The sequence below is a fragment of the Rana temporaria genome, chromosome 1 (assembly GCF_905171775.1).
Source record: "Rana temporaria chromosome 1, aRanTem1.1, whole genome shotgun sequence".
NCBI lineage: Eukaryota > Metazoa > Chordata > Amphibia > Anura > Ranidae > Rana > Rana temporaria.
In genome coordinates, this window is record NC_053489.1 from 569,451,849 (window position 1) to 569,473,715 (window position 21,867).

The 21,867-nt window shown below is 42.7% G+C and overlaps 1 protein-coding gene across 3 annotated transcripts in view; it reads right to left on the bottom strand.

Annotated features, from left to right (window-relative positions):
* SLC7A2 (solute carrier family 7 member 2) overlaps positions 1–21,867 on the bottom strand; it is a 166,848-nt gene that overhangs the window by 40,023 nt on the left and 104,958 nt on the right. For all 3 annotated transcript variants that reach the window (XM_040334610.1, XM_040334605.1, XM_040334609.1), the window contains exons 3-5: positions 16,393–16,548; positions 7,979–8,144; positions 4,103–4,239 (exon numbers count right to left, since the gene is read on the bottom strand). In XM_040334610.1, coding sequence (XP_040190544.1) covers positions 4,103–4,239; positions 7,979–8,144; positions 16,393–16,548 — 459 coding nt within the window. The remainder of the gene's footprint in view (positions 1–4,102; positions 4,240–7,978; positions 8,145–16,392; positions 16,549–21,867) is intronic.

Consider the following 21,867-nt stretch of genomic DNA (forward strand, 5'->3'; position numbering starts at 1 on the left):
CGCCGTCGGATCTTAACTGCAATTTTTTTTTTGCCCGCTAGGTGGCGCTTCCGTCGATTTCCCAGTCGAGTATGCAAATTAGCTAGATACGCGAATTCCCAAACGTACGCGCGGTCGACGCAGCAAAGTTACGACGTTTACGTTAGGCTTTTTCCGGCGTAAAGTTGCCCCTGGGTCTATGAGGCGCAGTCAATGTTAAGTATGGCCGTCGTTCCCGCGTCGAAAATGTATAAAATTACGTAGTTTGCGTAAGTCGTCCGTGAATGGTGCTGGACGTAATTTACGTCCACGTCAAAACCAATGACGTCCTTGCGACGTCATTTAGAGCAATGCACGCTGGGATATTTTAGGGACGGCGCATGCGCAGTTCGTTCGGCACGGGGACGCGCATCATTTAAATGATACACGCCCCCTACCCGCCAAATTTGAATTCCGCCGGGTGATTTACGTTACGCCGCCGCAAATTTACACGCAAGTGCTTTGTGAATAAAGCACTTGCCTGAAAAACTTGCGGCGGCGTAACGTAAATGAGATACGTTACGCCCGCACAGAGATACGCCGATCTCTGTGAATCTGGGCCACTGTTATTTTTACTTGCTTTTGGTGAATGCTAAGAACTTTTGTGCCAGAAAAGCAACACACTAGCCAGAGCGCTAACTTACTGTAAATACTCTACTTAAAAAGCGTATGTGAAGTCAAAACGAAAAAAACAAACATACAGTCAGGTAAATATTGGTACATCGACACAATTCTAATCTTTTTGGCTCTATACACCACCACAATGGATTTGAAATGAAACGAATAAGATGTGCTTTAACTGCAGACTTTCAGCTTTAATTTGAGGGTATTTACAGTTTGTATATGTGCCTCCCACTTTTAAAGGGACAAAAAGTAATGGAACCATTGGCTGCTCAGCTGTTCCATGGCCAGGTGTGTGTTATTCCCTCATTATTCCATTTACAAGGAGCAGATTAAAGGTCCAGAATTAATTTCAAGTGTGCTATTTGCATTTAGAATCTGTTGCTGTCAACTCTCAATATGAGATCCAAAGAGCTGTCACTATCAGTGAAGCAAGCCATCATTAGGCTGAAAAAACAAAACAAACCCATCAGAGAGATAGCAGAAACATTTGGTGTGGCCAAATCAACTGTTTGGAACATCCTTAAAAGAAAGAATGCACTGGTGAGCTTAGCAACACCAAAAGACCCGGAAGACCACAGAAAACAACTGTGTTTGATGACCGAAGAATTCTTTCCCTGGTGAAGAAAACTCCCTTCACAACAGTTAGCCAGATCAAGAACACTCTCCAGGAGGTAGGTGTATGTGTGTCAAAGTCAACAATCAAGAGAAGACTTCACCAGAGTGAATACAGAGGGTTCACCACAAGATGTAAACCATTGGTGAGCCTCAAAAACGGGAAGGCCAGATTAGAGTTTGCCAAACAACATCTAAAAAAACTTTCACAGTTCTGGAACAACGTCCTATAGACAAATGAGACCAAGATCAACTTGTACCAGAGTGATGGGAAGAGAAGAGTATGGAGAAGGAAAGTAACTGCTCATGATCCAAAGCATACCACCTCATCAGTGAAGCATGGTGGTGGTAGTGTCATGGAGTGGGCATGTATGGCTGCCAATGGAACTGGTTCTCTTGTATTTATTGATGATGTGACTGCTAACAAAAGCAGCAGGATGAATTCTGAAGTGTTTTGCGCAATATTATTATCTGCTCATATTCAGCCAAATGCTTCAGAACTCATTGGACAGAGCTTCACAGTGCAGATGGACAATTACCTGAAGCATACTGCGAAAGCAACCAAAGAGTTTTTTAAGGGAATGAAGTGGCATGTAATGCAATGCCCAAGTCAATCACCTGACCTGAATCTGGCATTTCACTTGCTGAAGACAAAACTGAAGGGAAAATGCCCCAAGAACAAGCAGGAACTGAAGACAGTTGCAGTAGAGGCCTGGCAGAGCATCACCAGGGATGAAACCCAGCGTCTGGTGATGTCTATGTGTTCCAGACTTCAGGCCAGGGATGGACTGGCCAGAGGGAGTTTCCCGGTGGGCCGATGGCTCAGTGGGCCGGCTTCAGTGACAGCAGACCGCCGCGCTCCTCCGCTCCTCTGTCTCTCCCTTCCCGCAGCACTCACCTCCTCTCCCTCCCCGCAGTGCTCACCTGGGGGGAACAAAGAAGCAGGGGGAGGACCAGAGGAGCAGGGAGGACAACAGAGGAGTATGGGGGAGGGGACAGACAGCTGTTTCAACAGCTATGGCCTGGGAGTTTCTCACTTCTGCCTAATCTTGTCCCATAAGGGGGGGCACCGAACTGATTCTTTGCCCCGGGTGAAATAATGTCTAGCTTCCCCACTGGTAATGCCTATAAGAGTACCAGTACCAGCCGTTCTACTCTAATAAAGTAGAATTGTGTCGATTTCCCAATATTTATGGACCTGACTGTATTTAGTGCTTGTTGGGAATACATGCACTCCCCCCCATCGTTTTATACATACTGTACAGAAAAATTACTGCTGGTGTGCCTGAAACATTTTTCAGTATTTTCCTACAATCCTTTTGACATGACAACACAGCTCTGAATTCCTAAGCACATGGGGGGTTATTTACTAAACCTGGAGAGTGCAAAATGTGATGCAGCTCTGCGTAGAAACCAATCAGCTTCCAGGTTTTATTGTCAAAGCTTGATTGAACAAGTTAAAGTTAAAAGCTGATTGGCTGCAATGCACAGCTTCACCAGATTCTGAATGCTCCAGTCTTAGTAATTCTCCCCCAAGGTGTCAGCCCTGCCTACTTTATTTCTGATGGATTAAAAAGATCACAGACCATTCCTCATCTCATTCCCCCTTCCCCATCTCCATAATCACTCCTTTTGCACAGACACATAGCACAGGAAATGCATCAGGTCACACAATTTCTGGAAAAATCAACAGGTATATTTTGCACTATGGAAAAGATATTTAAAAATGCATTGATTTGCTCACAGATCAAAAGTGAGCAAATAAAAGAATGTCATTGTTAGGGTATTTTTGCGCATTGGAAAATATAAAAACAACAACGGGGTAGATTCAGGTAGGGGCGCGCACTACTACGGATGCGCAGCGTACCGTTTTTACGCTACGCCTCTGTAAATGACTTGAGCTACGCTTCATTCACGAAGCATTTGCTCCGTAATTTGCGGGGGCGTTTCGTAAAAGTGGCCGGCGTAAGCGCGCGTAATTTAAATGATCCCGTAGGGGGGCATGGATCATTTAAATTAGGCGCGTTCCCGCGCCGAACGTACTGCGCATGCTCCGTCGGGAAAATTTACCGACGTGCATTGCGGTAAATGACGTCGCAAGGACGTCATTTGCTTCGACGTGAATGTAAATGGCGTCCAGCGCCATTCACAATTCACTTACGCAAACGACGTAAATTTCGAAAATCGCGACGCAGGAACGACGTGTATACTTACCATTGGCTGCGCCTCCTAATAGCAGGAGCAGCCTTACGCAGAAATCGACGAACGCAAACGACGTAAAACTCGAACGCCGGGTGCGCGTACGTTTGTGAATCGGTGTGAGTATGCAATTTGCATACTCTACGCTGACCACTACGGGAACGCCACCTAGCGGCCATCGTAAGAATGCAGCCTAAGATACGACGGCATAAGAGCCTTATGCCAGTCATATCTTAGGCTACAGTCGGCGTATCGAGCTTTCTGAATACAGAAAGTCGATAGCCGGCGCTACTTAGCAATTACGCTGCGTATCTATGGATACGCAGGCGTAATTGCTACCTGAATCTACCCTAATATATCTTAAAAATGTACAGGTAATACCCACGATTCAGTTGATTACCCTTTATAAAATTATCTTTTGGGCTTGTTATAAGAAAAGATGGTCAACATACAAGGATTTATAAAAAAAAAAACTGAATTACGAGCCATTCATTTGTATGATTTCACAGCTTTTAATTCATTTGTATTCTAGCCTTTAGCGTGAACTTTAATACCATCTTCCAAGTCTGTGCTGACATTCTAGCCAGCTTTGCTCTACATGCCGATCAAGGCCTCAGGGTCTATTTAAAGTGTTCCCACTAGTTCTCACCGGTTGTTGCAATGCAGTCAAATCCAACGAAGGCGTAGAAGCAAGTAGCAGCTCCGGCCAGCATCCCAGTCATTCCATATGGCATGAAGCCTCCGACACCGTGTTTACTTGTCACATTTTCATAGGACACAAAATTTCTGATTGGTAAAAAGATAAACAGCTTTTATGTTTCAAGTTTTTTTTTCTACAAAAAATACTCACATTATAATCGGTATACTTTTTATGCCATAATCATGCATACATGAACACACAGTATAATCTTTATGTAACTTAGATAGATCAATACCTTAAACTCAAAGTCAAATTTGAAATAAGCAATATTTAATAGCATCCAATCCAAAGTCATCTGTTTACCATCAGTCTGTCTATACTAAGCTGATATAATGTGCTTGCAAAAAGGAACAACCTCAAAGGCAAAAACCTCCTCTGTAATTCTGAGTTATCTTTTAAATCACTTTAAATTGAATTGCAAGGTAGACATTATTTTTTGACATGACCTATGAAAAGTACACATCCAGAGCCTTTGCTAAAAAGTCATCAGCCCAAACTTCCCCCTCTTAAAATAAACCTATTACAAATCTGAGCAATTCCATCCATATAGTAAACGTGTATCTGAACTCAAGAGCAACCATGTGGCATATTGCAGGCCTAGATGTGGTGGTTACATTTGTTTTTGTTATGTGTTTTTAATTTTCTGCCCATTTGCAGGATTTCGAACAAAAATTCTTAGGAAAAGCCTTAAGTCGGCCATACAAGGATCGAAATTCAGCTGGTTTATCAGAAGCCTGCTTAATTTTGATCCATGTATGGGCTGGCTGGTTGAATTGATCGAGTTGTATACAACCAGTCTGTCAAGTTTCTAAGGACAACACAATCCCATGGTACCTTACTGTCTGCAAGCAATCCTGTACTGACTCCACCTCCTGAAATCCTGCCTCTCAGCAGCTGGTTCCAGCTTCGCACATATGTGAACCTAGGCTCAAGGAAAACACGCTAGTAGCCTGACTTACATGCTGATCTGTTGGCAATAATTTCAATTTCAATAATGACCTGTGACAAACATGTAGCACATGAAATCAGAACTCTTTAAAAGTTATGGATCACTGACAGTCGGGTCGGTCGGTGCACCTTCCCCATCGATAGCGAGCAATCACGAGCGGCTTCCCGACTCTCCTCCTCAGGCCTCGTACACACGACCGAGAAACTCGACAGAATCCATCAAGAAACTTGGTGGGAGAGCTTTTTTGCCGAGGAAAACGGTCGTGTGTACGTTTTCCATCGAGGAAACTGTCGAGGAACTCAACGAGAAAAAAAGAGAGCAAGTTCTCTTTTTCCTCGACGGGAGTCTCAATTTCCTCGTCGTGTTCCTCGTCGGGCTGGTTTTCAACGAGAAACTCGAGCGTGTGTATGCTAAGAAACCCGCGCTTGCTCAGAATAAAGTATGAGATGGGAGTAAAAGTAGCATTTGTAATGGAGATAAGATAACACATTTTTCAAGCTGTAACAGACTGAAAAGTGCAAATCGTCTCTTACCAAACTTTTACTTAACACGCAAACACATGAAATTAGCAAAAGCAGCCCCAAGGGTTGTGCCAGTGGAATCAAACTTCCGCCGGCTGTTGTATGTGTTGTATGTCACCGCGTTTGAGAACAAGGAGAATTTGTCTTGACCATGTGTACGCAAAGCAAGCTTGTCGAGTTCCTCGACAAGCCTAACAAGGAACTCGTCGAGGAAAACGATGTGTTTTGCCCGACGAGTTCCTCGGTCTGGTGTACGAGGCCTCAGGCATCATGAGCAGCTTCTCCTTCTGCTGGTCGGCGGCTTTAGTCTCCTCCCTCCTCAGTGGCCAATCAGAGAGCTTTTCCTTATGGGAAACGGGTCTCAGACCCGCGCTTCCTGATTGGTGGAGAGGCGATTCAGTGTAAGAATAGGGAATATTCATTCACTATTCTCACACACCTGGGTGGGCTCAGAGCGCATTCTCAGCACCCCGAGCCCACCCTATTTTGAAGCCTGATAGAGCCTCTGGCTTTAACCAGTGCTTCAAAAAACCACCCACCCCACATTGGAATCCATGCACCCAGCGTCCTGAAAGGGGCCAAACGCATTGATAGGGGGGTTGCGGCGATGTATAGGTGAGGCGGCATCCGTGCGCTCTAATGGCCGGGCCACCCCTAGCTGAGACACTCGCAGACATCGCTGGACAGAGAAGGACCTCATAAAATGCATTAAGATAAAAAACCTTCTGCCTTTACAACCCCTTTAGGATATGGTTGTTCTGCACTTCTTGTTCATAAATATCACATTCAGGTGATGCAAAATAATCCTCCAGTGTTCAGCGAGCAACTTTAAGATTTTTTTTATCTTTTTTGTTTTGGGGTTTTTTGATCTTTATAGTCTACACTGATTGATTTTATGTAAGAAAGACAATGATCACCTACATATTTTTTCCCCCAAAACAAATTTTTTTAACATTAGCTTGAGGCTTATTATGGGAAGCACAATCGGGTGTTTTTTTTTTTTATCAATGCAGTACATACCTTTTTAGAGATCGATGTTCTCCGCGGCTTCCGGGTATGATCTTCGGGACTGGGCGTTCCTATTTGATTGACAGGCTTCCGACCGTCGCATACAGCACGTCACCCGTTGCCGAAAGAGGCCGAACGTCGGTGCGGCCATATACGGCGCTTGCGCACCGACGTTCGGCTACTTTCGGAAACTCGTGACGCGCTGTATGCGATGGTCGGAAGCCTGTCAATCAAATAGGAACGCCCAGTCCCGCAGTCCATACCCGGAAGCCGTGAAGAACATCTATCTCTAAAAAGGTATGTACTGCATTGATTTTTTTAAAAACACCCGATTGTGCTTCCCACAATTAGCCTCAATCTAATGTTAAAGGTTTGTTTTTTGGGTGAACCCTTGCTTTAAATAAATTGAAATGCAAATTAGGCTGGAACTGGAGTATCAATGGCTACCATAGATATACTGTATTTATTGGCGTATAACACTCACTTTTTTACTCTGAAAATAGAGGGTAAACCGTGCCTGTGTATTATACACAGGGGGCTGTGGAATGTTTTTTTCCTGAAACCCCCCTCTTAAAGTTAGGGTGCGTGTTATACGCCTGTGCGTGTTATATGCCGATAAATAAGGTAGTTCATTATTAAACAGCACAAAGCAAAATATAAGCCTTGCCATTCCTCTGATTGAACAAACTAAGTTGTTCCAAAACATATTTTCTACTGTGGGTAGAGACAAGGGACAGATACTAAATTACACATGGTGACAGCCGGCCTCATATCCCAGGTTCTGGCACAGATGTACTAACAATAAATAGCTCTGGTTCTGATCTCCTGTAATGCAGTGTCATTTATGCAGTATACAAGCAGAATATGTTGGAAAATTGGATGCCATGGATGATATTAGATATAATACAGACATCTTGTAACACCACCAGCAGAATCAGGCCTCGTACACACGACCGAGTTTCTCGACAAAAACCAGCAAGAAACTTGCTGGGAGATATTTTTTTGCAGAGGAAACCGGTCGTGTGTACATTTTCGTCGAGGAAACTGTGGAGAAACTCGACGAGCCAAAAAGAGAGCAAGTTCTCTATTTCCTCGACGGGAATGGAGAAACTTGCCTTGTCGAGTTCCTCGACAGCCTAACAAGGAACTCGACGAGGAAAACTATGTGTTTCGCCCGTCGAGTTCCTCGGTTGTGTGTACGAGGCTTCAGAGTAGGGATTCAGGCATGACAACTTATAATTGTGTTGGACAATGTACACTTTTATCATTAGGCATTATAGAAGCTGTATAGTGCTTATAATTACAGTTACAATGCAAAATGAGGCATTTGAAGAACGTGCGCCTTACCCTGGAGGAGCAGAGATATTCTGGAGAAACGACTCTGTTATCTTCCAGTTGTGGAGATCTCCTTTCACAAACCCAGCAATCATCACAAACAAGAGGACAAGCACATTGATAGCTGTGAACACCTTGTTCACCCAGGCAGATTCTTTCACGCCAAAAGACAACAATCCTACAAAATAGAAAACGATAATTACAAGGTGTAAAAGCTAATCCTTAGGGCCCAACCACACTGATGCATTGCATAAATGTGTATTTTTAGGCTGGGTTCACACTTATGCGAATTGGATGTGGGTTTCATCGCTTCCAATTTGTATGACGGGATAGTGTGACCGACTCTCAACGGAACGATTCACGCAACTCCCGGGGGGGGGGGGGCACCCAAGTGAGATCATTCAGAATTCACTAACAGGTGCAGCTGTGTTTCCATGAACTGCATGGAAGTGCAAAACCCATCTGATATGAACAAAAGCCATTGACACAGGCCCAGAGTCTGTTTTCTGATATTTTAAAGAGCATGCGTTACTTGGAAATTAGTTTCACATAGATCCATAGCAGTATTAACCTCTTAGCGCCGGCGCCTCCAGGCCCTTTAAGAGGTTTATGACGCCTGGAGGCGGGGCGGTGCTTTACAGCGGTCACGTGTTTCGGGGAGAGATCAGGAGCTTCCGGTTAGGATCCGACTTGTGAGAACCCAAGTCGGATGATGTGTGAAATTCAATGTTTCCCTATGAGAAATGTCTTAACCGATACAACACAAGTCTGTCCGACTTTAGAAAAGGTTCCTGTACTACTTTGATGCAACTTCAATGCCACAGAGTGTAAAAAGTCACATCAAAGACGTATCAAAGTTGGACTCCAAATTTGCACTAAAGAGGAGAGGTTCCCCCAGGGTGGGGCTTTAATGGTAACAATGATACAAAATATAAGGTATAGTAAAATGTATTATGAAAGAATACAAAACAAAAATTATGATAAGCAACACATTATTATAAAAACAAGGTACGTCACTAAGTGGTGCGTATGTCCGCAGGGATAAGTTCAGGCCCTACGCGTTTCAGGATTTCAGTCCCTTCTTCAGGGGCGGGTGTCCATGCGACAGTTATACTGTATGCAGTAAGAGAATATGGTAAAGCAAATTAACAATTGTATCGTAAAGCAGATTAACATGTATTCATATATCAGAAGGGAGGGCAGAAATTAAAAATCTACACATTACATTAAACACGTACCCATCACCACTTGTGTAGACCAAAAAGGACCGAAGAGCACCGAGGCACCAAATCCCTAAGGTGGATAGGGAGCCAATAGGGATTTGGTGCCTCGGTGCTCTTCGGTATATGATACATGTTAATCTGCTTTACGATACAATTGTTAATTTGCTTTACCATATTCTCTTACTGCATACAGTATAACTGTCGCATGGACACCGGCCCCTGAAGAAGGGACTGAAATCCTGAAACGCGTAGGGCCTGAACTTATCCCTGCGGACATACGCACCACTTAGTGACGTACCTTGTTTTTATAATAATGTGTTGCTTATCATAATTTTTGTTTTGTATTCTTTCATAATAAATTTTACTATACCTTATATTTTGTATCATTGTTACCGTTAAAGCCCCACCCTGGGGAAACCTCTCCTCTTTCCTAGCCTAACCAGGGGTGTTGGTAACGTAAAAGGGTCCTCCATCATAAAATACTTTTTCCTTCAAATTTGCACTAAAAGTCACGTGAATTTGTAGTCGGGGCTAGTGTAAGCACAATTCACTAAGCAATATTTTCCCGCATCAGAGTATGTTGTAAAAAAAACACTGATGTTCTAAAAAATAAAATGGTGTAATTCACGAAGAAACTCTCCTTAAAATCTCACATGAGTTTTTTTCTCCCCAAAGCATACCTTAAATACATGGCTGGTATGGCATGGCTTTTCTGTGTTGGGGGCTCAAGGTACCCAATGGGCTGGGTATAAAGCTCCATGATAAGTGGCTAGGATGACCTGAACTGCTTGGATAACCTGAACTTCTGCAGGGTATCAGCACCTGTGAATTTGTTCCAGCAGTATGCGCTCCCTAAAGCTTTTCTTTTAAAGTGACCACTTGAGATCTTCTCCTCCTCTTCTGCATTGCTTTAAAGGGAAAGTATAGCCAAAGCTCATTTGGTTGGGCCTCTCCTATGGATCACAGGAGTGCAATTCGTTTTGCACTCCTGTGACCCATTTTCAGGAGAGCGCGAGCTGAAGTCCGTTCTTTGCTGACATCACACCTATCAGTCCAGGCACTGCGTCATCCTGACAATGAAAGTCTGGATCCGCCAGGTGCCTGGACTGATACCCGTCTGAGCCTCTCAGTGAGCCGCTAAGAGCCCCTCTTCATCCTCGAGCTCCAGTAAGCGAGGAGGAAACAGAGCGGAGAGCTGCTGATTGACAGTCAGCAGCTCTCTGCTCGGGGGGGTTTTGAATGCTCGGTTCTCAGTGTAGAGGCCCCTGGGGACAGATGCAGCATCCACCTTTAAAAAAAAAAAAAAATCACTTACTTTACTTTTAAATTCCAGAAGACTGAATTCAAAGGGATCCATCATCTTTACTATGCTGTCTGCCAGCCTCCAGAAACAACTCCTGACTAAAATCTAGCTGACACCTGCTCCAGCCTGCACTTTCCCGCCTATTTTTTAAAACAATCACTGGGAAGACCGACCATTGCCAGAGTTATCACATTGTTATCGCAAGCTTGGACCAGAACTTAAAGGGGTTGTAAAGGTACAATTTTTTTTCCTAAATAGCTTCCTTTACTTTAGTGCAGTCCTCCTTCACTTACCTCATCCTTCGATTTTGCTTTTAAATGTCCTTATTTCTTCTGAGAAATCCTCACTAACTGTTCTTCTGTCTGTAACTCCACACAGTAATGCAAGGCTTGCTCCCTGGTGTGAAGTGTCGTGCTCGCCCCCTCCCTTGAGGGGGCGAGCAGGAGAGTCAGGACGCCCACTAACACACAGCTCCTTTCTCTATCTGCAACGTAGAGAGCGTCCTGACTCTCCTGCTGTCCAAGGGAGGGGGCGAGTATGACACTCCACACCAGGGAGAAAGCCTTGCATTACTGTATGGAGTTACAGGCAGAAGAACAGGAAGTGAGGATTTCTCAGAAGGAATAAGGACATTTAAAAGCAAAATGGAAGGATGAGGTAAGTGAAGGAGGACTGCACTAAGGTAAAGGAAGCTATTTAGGGAAAAAAAATTACCTTTACAACCCCTTTAACCACTTGCCGACCGCCTTACGTCTTTTTACGGCGGCACTTTAAAGATGGATATCTCGGTAACGGAAGCAGCTGCTGCCACAACCGAGGTATCCATCTTTAGTGTGAGCGATCCTGTAAAAGATAACGGTAGTCTCCGCGGCGGATTCGCCGCGAGATCACCGTTATCGGCAGCGGGAGGGGCCCCCCTCCCGCACCCTCCGCCGCTTACCGGAGCCGTCGGTAAGCCGTCGGTAAGCAATCGGGTGCTTCAGCCTGCTCTGTGGGAATACGAGTGAGGGCAAGATGGCCCCCACCCGTCCTCATAGCATTGCTGGGCGGAAGTGACGTCAAAACGTCAGTCCCGCCCAGCGTCTTAAAGAGACAATTTTTTTGTTGTCATTTTTTTAAATTACAAAATTTACATTTTTTTTTTTTGCTTTTTAAGTCTAAATATAAGATCTGAGGTCTTTTTGACCGTATTATTGCAGTATTTTACAAAAGTTTTTGGTGTTTGCGCTAAATACCTCATACAAGCAATAGTGAATTTACATTTTCATTGTTGCAAGCAGGCTGAACAATACAGAACTATATGTGTATGACCAGCTATATTTTTAATTCTTTGGTTGTCTATAGCTTGATCATAGGTTCATGTTAATGAAAGTAGCATATAAAGCACATCATTTAAAACTGAAAGCCAGATCCTGTTATTTTACCTTTTCTAGACATGTAGATGAAAGCATGATTGGAGAGCATACATAGTCCTTTATCATTTTGAAATTAGAAGGAAATGTGTAGCACATGATCTTATAAAGTTAATTCACATGGTCTTAATCTCCTGGTAATGAGAAGCATGATTATGTTTGAGACATTAACTTTTAAAGATTTATGGGGACTTCTATCAGGATAGAATACTTTTCATCTTTAGTTTGTGATTCTTGGATCAGTATATAGAACCAGAATACATGTCAGGACTGATCATGTGCTGTGCAACAGGATGTGAACAACTACGAAGAGTAACATGGTTTTCAACAGTATTATAAACCTCTGTTGTACTGCATTTTAAAATCCTTTCCTATTTCCCATGGTCCTGCTACCAAAGTGAGATTTATCCCCAGTCCGCCCCTACATCACCAGAACTTTCCTCTTGGCCCATTTTTTTTGTTATTAAAATCCATGCAAAGCTAAAACTTGGTCATACACACTGGACTAATCTGTAGTGCGGGCTATTGTATTCTGAGAGCCAGTATCCAAGGCTGTTAGACTACCCGAACAATGACTGCAGCTGATTGGCTGCAGTCACTGTTCCACCCAGGGCTTTTTTTTTTGTGAGCTGGCACCATCTGGTGGTGAGCCGTTGGTATTACAAGTTATTACCACCAGATGTGTGAGCTGGCGCCATCTGGTGGTGGCCGTTGGTATTACAAGTTAAGCATTACAAGTTAAACAGCAATTCTAATGTAATTTTTCACTATTTTCACTATGTTCACTGCCATCTTCTTCCCTCTAATTAGAACCCCCAAACATTATATATATATATTTTATCCTAACACCCTAGAGAATAAAATGGCGATTGTTGCAATACATTCTGTCGCGCCGTATTTGCGCAGCGGTCTTACAAGCGCACTTTTGGGAAAAAATGACACTTTTTTTAATTAAAAAATAAGACAACAGTAAAGTTATCCCCATTTTTTTTAATATTATGAAAGATAATGTTACGCCGAGTAAATTCATACCCAACATGTCACGCTTCAAGATTGCTTCCGCTCGTGGAATGCCGACAAACTTTTACCCTTTAAAATTTTCATAGGCGACTTTTAAAAAAATCTACAGGTTGCATGTTTTGAGTTACAGAGGAAGTCTAGGGCTAGAATTATTGCTCTCGCTCTACCAATTGCGGCGATACCTCACATGTGGTTTGAACACCGTTTACATATGCGGGTGCTGCTCACGTATGTGTTCACTTCTGCGCGCAAGCTCGTTGGGAGCGTTTTCTGGCTCCTAACTTGTTTTTGCTGGCTCCTAGATTCCAAACAAATTTGTCAAACCCTGGTTCCACCAACAATTTTCCAGTGTTGTCAGGGACAAAATTCTAGCAATCTATGACCAGTTTAAGATTGTGTACTCTTTCAGGTAACTAAACTTTTTATAAAACCACTGACCTATACTGTACAGTGAAACCTCGGATTGCGAGTAACGCGGTTAACGAGCGTTTCACAATACGAGCACTGTTTTTGTTTTAAATCCTGACTCGGTTTGCGTGTGTTGTCTCGCAAAACAAGCAGGATTCAAGCCACAGTGGTGTGCAGTACCGCATTTGGCCTGAGGTGGGGGATGCCAGAGCCGAGCGGAGCAGTTCAGAGCCATCCAGAAATACAAAAAAGAATCGGAAATACTCCGTTCCCGATCCTTTACGAGTTCAGCCAAGCTGTCCCAGAGCCTTTCCGAGTATTTTGGAGGTTCTCCAGCGCCCCCCACCTCTGGCCACATGCGGTATTGCATGCCATAGAAGTCAATGCGGAACAAATTATTTTCGTTTCCACTGACTTCTATGAGGAAACTCGCTTTTTATATGCGAGTGCTTTGGATTACGAGCATTCTCCTGGAACGGATTATGCTCGCAATCCAAGGTTCCACAGTATATGTAGTATTACTATACTGAAATCATATTATATAGGCACAAGCATGTCAGCCCTGCAATCTATCCATTCTGAATTTCAGGAATGTAAGATGTTGATAATTTCACTGGTTGTCAAGTTACTTAATTTTACAATTCTAATCAAAATCTATTGAAACAAACAAAAAAAAAAAATGTGTTCATTACTTAATTTCTTTGTTTCTGCATATCAAATGTGATCTCAAATTATTTATCAGCAGTAGAATTGCATGCTTCGTCTGCCTTTAAAGCTGAACTCCATACAGATATACAGTGTAAAACATAATTTACTATTACAGTAAAACCTTGGTTTGAGAGTGTTTTGCAAGACAAGCAACATTTTTTAATAAATGTTGCCTTGATATACAAGCGATGTCTTGATATAAGAGTAGCGTCATGTCACAACTGAGTATACAAAAGAAGAGAGGAGCCTCTAAGTGTAGCAATATGGTTACATTTAACCACTTAAGGACTGGACCAATATGCTGCTAAATGACCCAAGGGGTTTTTACAATTCGGCCCTGCGTAGCTTTAACTGACAACTGCGCGGTCGTGCGACGTGGCTCCCAAACAAAATTGGCGTCCTTTTTTTCCCACAAATAGAGCTTTCTTTTGGTGGTATTTGATCACCTCTACGGTTTTTATTTTTTGGGCTATAAACAAAAATAGAGCGACAATTTTGAAAAAAAAACAATATTTTTTACTTTTTGCTATAATAAATATCCCCCAAAAACATATATAAAATTTTTTTTTTCCTCAGTTTAGGCCGATACGTATTCATCTACCTATTTTTGGTATAAAAAAAATCGCAATAAGCGTTTATCGATTGGTTTGCGCAAAATTTATAGCGTTTACCAAATAGGGGATAGTTTTATTATTATTTTTTTTTTTACTACTAATGGCGGCGATCAGCGATTTTTTTCGTGACTGCGACATTATGGCTGACACTTCGGACAATTTTGACACATTTTTGGGACCATTGTCATTTTCACAGCAAAAAATGCATTTAAATTGCATTGTTTATTGTGAAAATGACAGTTGCAGTTTGGGAGTTAACCACAGGTGGCGCTGTAGGAGTTAGGGTTCACCTAGTGTGTGTTTACAACTGTAGGGGGGTGTGGCTGTAGGTCTGACGTCATCGATCGAGTCTCCCTATAAAAGGGATCACTCGATCGATGCAGCCGTCACAGTGAAGCACGGGGAAGCCGTGTTTACATACGGCTCTCCCCGTTCTTCAGCTCCGGGGAGCGATCGCGAGGGGGCGGCTAGAAACGAATAGCCGCGCCCTCGTCCTGGATCGCTCCTGAAGCCACGAGAACCGCCGCATGTACCGGGGGGGGGGTCCCGATCGGACCCCCGACCCACGTCAAGCAGAGCACGTACAGGTACGTACATGTGCCTGTCCGTGCCATTCTGCCCACGTATATGTACATGAGGAGGTCCGGAAGTGGTTAATGAAGGTACAACATTTAGCAACTTATTGCTACACTTAGGCCCCGTACACACGGTCGGTTTGGTCCGATGAGAATGAACCGAAGTTAATTTTCATCGGACCAAACCGACCATGTGTATAGGCTATCGGTCTGTTTTCCTTCGGTCCAAAATTTTAAAACATGCTTCAAAACCGAACCGATGGACCGCTGCCCCCTCGGACCAAACCGATGGTTAGTACAGAAAAGCATCGGTTCAAAACCCCGCGCATGGTCAGAATCAAGTCGACGCATGCTTGGAAGCATTGAACTTCGTTTTATTCAGCACATCGTGTGTTTGACGTCACCGCGTTCTGACCCGATCGGATTTTGGACTGATGGTGTGTACACATATCAGGCCGTACGGCCACTTCAGAGGTGAACCGATGAAAACGGTCCGTCGGACCAGTCACATCGGTTCGGTCCGACTGTGTGTACGGGCCCTATAGATGCGCCTCTCTTCTCTTTTATACCCTGTAAAAAGAAATGCTTTGATATACAAGTGCTTTGGATTACAAGCATGTTTCTGGAAGAAATTATGCTCGCAAACCAAGGTTTTACTGTATGTGTTTTAAAATATATATAACTTTTTGAATCTACTGTAAATGCTTTATACTGCCTTGATATAACCCTGTATATTGAATTTAAGATGGCGGGTCAGCACTGGGAGCCAATCAGGTACTGCTACATGCACATGTGCTGACAGGTGGATGGAGAGGGATAAGCTGTCCTTACTGTTTGAGTATGAACAGTTTTTAAGATACAAATGTGACACTAAGACCAGCAATTATGAAGTGTTGCTCTGTGTGTGTAAAATAATTCTGAAGACAGCAAAAACATACCCAATCAATAACCTCAAAGTACCGAGAAATGCTAAATTTTAAGGAGTGATAAGCTCCTGCATTAGTTGAAAGTTCATGTTTTTATTATCAAGAGGTTCAAGAGGGGATCGGATAACCTTTAAAAGTCTAAACGTGGTTGTGGAAGTGCTAAGAATAGCGCTTCCAACGGTGTCACTATACAGCGTAGAGGAGGCAAAGAAGACCTGGATGTTATTACATTCTTACCTGACAAAAGCAAAATAAGACAAACTGCAAAAAAGTCAGGGTATTCAGCCAGGCCAGGGGAATTCATCCTAAAATAGGTTCTAAAAAACACGCCAATCTGCTTCCCCAGAAGTTCATCAAATGTACCACTCCATGCTCTTGCTACACTGGAAGTGCCTGCAAAAAAAGCAGAGGAGAATGTTCAGAGAGCGTCAACCATGTACTAGGGGCACAATTTACTTTCTATATTAGATGGTACATAAACTTCAAAGGATAACATAATGCAATAGGACAACCTCCACACAATAAACAAGCGCACACACGCCTACTCTATAAGATAAACCTTTAACTTTTTTGTGTCTACATACAGTATGACATGAAGCAATTGTACTCATTGGAGGGTTGCTGATTAATTACAACATTTACAGTATATAGGGAAGGGTGGGGGCAAAATAATAGTTTCTGAAGCTAGACTTAGTGGCATTCTTTTGCCCCCACCCTTCCCTTTTCTACAATTAATTTGGATGATGGCTATACTCCAATTTTTTTTCAAGGTTTATATAGACTAACCTATTGGCTGGACAAGGTTAACATAATGACCAGATATTTGTGTTTTACTTATTAGTGCCCAGGTTTAAACAACTCTTTGCACGCTGTCAGTGATTGGGTTTCTAGTCATGCATTGATAAAGACACATTGTAAAGGTTTAGAGCAGGGGACTCAAACTGGTGGCCCTCCAGCTGTTGTGAAACTACAAGTCCCATCATGCCTCTGGGAGTCATGCTTGTAACTGTCAGCCTTGCAATGCCTCATGGGACTTGTAGTTTTGCAACAGCTGGAGGGCCACCCGTTTGAGACCCCTGCTTTAGAGGGCATTTGACCCAGCTATCAGGGAACTTTGTATGAAAGGAAGAGAAAACAGACATGGCTGCTAAAGTCCCTCTGGCTTCCCCTACTTTCATGGTGCACAACTGCATAGGAGTTTAATTATGCTTACAAGCACAACATATATATAAAAAGGTAAAGGGACTTAAAGGGGTTGTAAAGGTAAATCATTTTTTTCCTAAATGGCTTCCTTTATCTTAGTGCAGTCCTCCTTCACTTACCTCATCCTTCGATTCTGCTTCTAAATGCCCTTATTTCTTCTGAGAAATCCTCACGTCCTGTTCCTCTGTCTGTAACTACACACAGTAATGCAAGGCTTTCTCTCTGGTGGAGTGTCGTGCTCGCCCCCACCCTTGGACAACAGGAGAGTCAGGACGCCCACTAACACACAGCTCCTTTCACTATCTGCAACATAGAGAGCGTCCTGACTCTTCAGTTGTCCAAGGAAGGGGGCGAGAATGACACTCCACACCAGGGAAGAAAGCTTGGAATTACTGTGTGTAGTTACAGACAGAAGAACAGGAAGTGAGGAATTCTCAGAAGAAATAAAGACATTGAAATGCATAATCGAAGGATGAGGTAAGTGAAAGAAGACTGCACTACGTTAAAGGAAGCCATTTAGGAAAAAAAAATGTAACTTTACAACCCATTTAACCACACTCTGAAATATTTATTGTTCAGGTGCATAACGTGTGCTGTGCCGAGACTCCACCCTCTGTAATGGCATGGGTTAGATCATGGCATGGTGCATGTTGTTCACATGAACAATAAATCTATCTGTCCATGGGATATTTCAGAGAGTGGCCAGTTCCTTTTTCATTTTAAGAAATTTTGCATGTCTGTAGATTTCTCCTGATGCTTGATGTCCAAGCCTGCTTCATCAAAAGAATAAATGAGATAGGATGGAGATCCCTAACCAGTTGGCATGTTTTTCCCCTGGATAGACTGATATCTGAAGTTCCCCCCATCTCCTTTCCATAACACAAACATACAAGTTCATCCAATGCACACTTATATACTCGTACAAGAATTGTTCACAATAACCATCGTTCAGTGGCTGGATTGCACATGTACAGCTGGCTGCCATGTGTGGCAAATTCCTTTTACCTCATAGGGAACTTTGTCTGTATGGCTGATGGCTGATGGCCAACCTTGCCTTAGGAAAAAATCAATCAATTGGGATGGAGTTCCTTAACCAATTGGTACTGTTTTTTCCCTGTATAGGATGTTATCTGTAGTGCCCCCTTCCCTCTCCTAAGCTCTTACATGTTTGTACAAGAATTGTTTGTAATAACTATTGTTCAGTGGTACAGCTTTACATGAGCAATCCAGCCACTGAACAATTGATTGATCTTTTCCTAAGGCAAGGTTGGTCATCAGGCACCAGGGAAGGTCTACAGACAAAGTTCCCTAAAAGGCTGCCATTTAGTGTCTGAAGGCAAAATAAAACATAAATGGTAAACTGTCAAAGACATGACAGACAGTCTAGGCAAAGAAGAAAGAAGACCAGGGGGCTCTAGAAGCATTTCAAATTAAAAGCAACCTATTAATTCCAAGTGCACTTCAGCAGAAAACTATGGGCCAGATCCTCATAGCGAGTACGCCGGCGTATCTACTGATACGCCGGCGTACTTTCAAATTACCCGCGTCGTATCTTTAGTTTGAATCCTAAAAACAAGATACGACGGCATCTGGGTTCGATCCGACAGGCGTACGGCTTTGTACGCCTTCGGATCGTAGATGCAATACTTCGTCGTCCGCTTGGTGGAGTCTGCATCGTTTTCCGCGTCGGGTATGCAAATGAGCTTTTTCCGACGATCCACGAACGTACGCGCGGCCGTCGCATTCTCTTACGTCGTCTCTAGTCGGCTTTTTCCGGGGTATAGTTAAAGCTGCTATTTTGCGGCGTATAGATAGACTTGCCATGTTAAATATGGCCGTCGTTCCCGCGTCGAAATTTGAATTTTTCTTATTTTTTGCGTAAGTCGTCCGTGAATAGGGATGGACGCAAGTCACGTCTAAGTTCGAAAAATTACGTCGTTGCGACGTCATTTCGCGCAAAGCATGGCGGGAAATTTCGAAATGGAGCATGCGCAGTTCAATCGGCGCGGGGACGCGCTTAATTTAAATAAATCACGCCCCCTAATCGCCGACTTGAATTCCGCCGCCAGAAATACACTACGCCACCGTAACTTACGGCGCAAAATCTTCCTGGATTCGACTTAAAGGCCAGGTAAGGTACGGCGGAATAGCGTATCTCTGATACGCTGCGCCTATCTAAATGTATGTGAATCTGGCCCTATAATTCTATTTAAACAGCCAATTAGAGATAATTTCACGTTTAAGATTTCTACATATCCTTTTTATGCATATAATTATAAAAACACAAACAATGGGAAAGTCAACAACAACCGCGGAGTAAACGGTAGGCACAAGAGAATGCCACTCTCATTATGGCCATGGGAAAGAAAGCATAGACCAAATACATTAAATTCAAAATCCCCCCATTAAACTCTTAATTTTAAGACGTTGGCTAGTGATTTAACCCACCAGTCCTCTAAGGCAGTGGTCATCAACCCTGTCCTCAGAGCCCACTAACAGGCCAGGTTTTATGTATTACATTGGGGAGATGTAGACTAGAATACTGCAATCACTGAGCAGCAAATGATGTCACCTGTTAGTGGGCCCTGAGGACAGGGTTGATGACCACTGCCCTACTTGACCTAGGCAGTACCCTGAAAATCTATTGTTTACATTACATTGCTCCTGGGAAATATTAGTGTACATCTTGTTGAACTTAACTCTTTAAGTACAGCTTGGGACCTCTAAAGCCTGGTACACGCAATGAGATTATCGTGAAAATGATTGTCTGCGTTTTTTTGCATGCTAGTCTCCATATCAAAAATGAAGAAGTTACGTGTGATGGAATGAAAATTCAGAAGTGATGTAATTTATTGTATTTTCAGACAAAAACTGTACAGGTTAAAGGAAAATCGTACATGGTATTGTACAAGATTATTTTTTTTTCTAAAATGTCCTATTGGATATTTTTGCCCAACCTTTCCTGATCAGCTCTCAAATCTGTGTACTAACAATCAGATTATTGTTTGATCACTTTGAAAAACTGTATTTTTCATATGATTTTCTGATCGTGTGTACTAGGCTTAAGGCTCTGCTGCCTCTGACAGATAGTTTTGGAGGTGGCCACTGTATGCAAAGTGATGTACCTATACGTCAATATGTTGTTTCCGGACCCATCCTTAACAAAAACCCTACCGTTCCTAAACTCTGTTGAAAATGCTCCAAAACACTGCGAAAACGCAGGCAAAAATTGCTAAATATTAGCGTTTTTTAACCAGCATTTTTTTTTTGAGTGTCTAGTGTGCATAAAGCCTAAGTCATTCTGGCAAATACATAAAAAAACTGTCTTTCTACACTTTGGCAGATTATTCAACACAAGAGTGTGTCAAAAAAGCCACTGATTTAAAAAATAAAAATGCTACATATAGGACAGTAAAACGAAAAGAAGGCCTAAAATATATTATCATGAATGAATAAAAATAACCATTCCTCTTAGTCATAAACATAGAATATTTTTCTTTTACAATAACATTTTAGATTCTTTTTCATTTTACAAGTGTAGGTTAAAGCGGAGGTTCACCCTAAAAAACAACTTTCTACCATGCCATCCAGCATACTAGCGTCAGCTAAAGTATGCCTTTATTTTTTTTTGCGCTGTACTCACAGTTTAATCCATTAGTTTAGTTTCTGACTACCGCGGGGAGTAGGCGTTCCTATGAAGAGGGGAACATGCTTGACGGCCGGCTATGGCGCGTCATGCTTCCCGAAAATAGCCGGAGTAGGACTCGGCTCTTCACGGCGCTATACGGCGCCTGTGCACAGACTAGGAGCTGACTGCGCAGGCGCCGTGAAGAGCCAAGTCCTATTTCGGCTATTTTCGGGAAGCGTGACGCGCCATAGCCGACCGTCAATCATCTTCCCCTCTTCATAGGAACGCCTACTCCCCGCGGGAGTCTAAAACTTAACTAATGGATTAAACTGTGAGTACAGCCAAAAAAAATAAAAATAAAGGCATACTGTTGCTAACGCTAGTATGCTGAATGGCATGGTAGACAAATTATTTTTTTTTTTTTTAGGGTGAACCCCCTGCTTTAAGGAAATAACAGTGATGCCACATATGTTAGCAGTATGAAGGACAAAACTGTCTCAAAGTGAGGACATAAAGGTGTATAGAGGAATCAAATCAAATGTTACCAAGGGCAACTACCCCTGGCCATTGGTCTTTACACACAACAATGAAAAGGAAATAATCTCAAGATTATAATAAATAATAATGAATAATGAATTCATAATACTATAAAGCCTCTTTTTTGGCAGAAACATTTTTATATTCTTAACCTCTGGAAATAGTTTTCATTGCAAGAGTGGTGAAAATGTAAACAGTCCTCGGTATGAACTGGTTTTAGTACCCGCAGCTGATAGTTTCCAAAAAGTGTTGGATAGATTCCTTTAAAATTGAAAAGGTCTTCCATTTCTAAAAATATAAAGTAAAGTGTTTCTTCAGGTATATATTCAACTGCCATTTAGGGT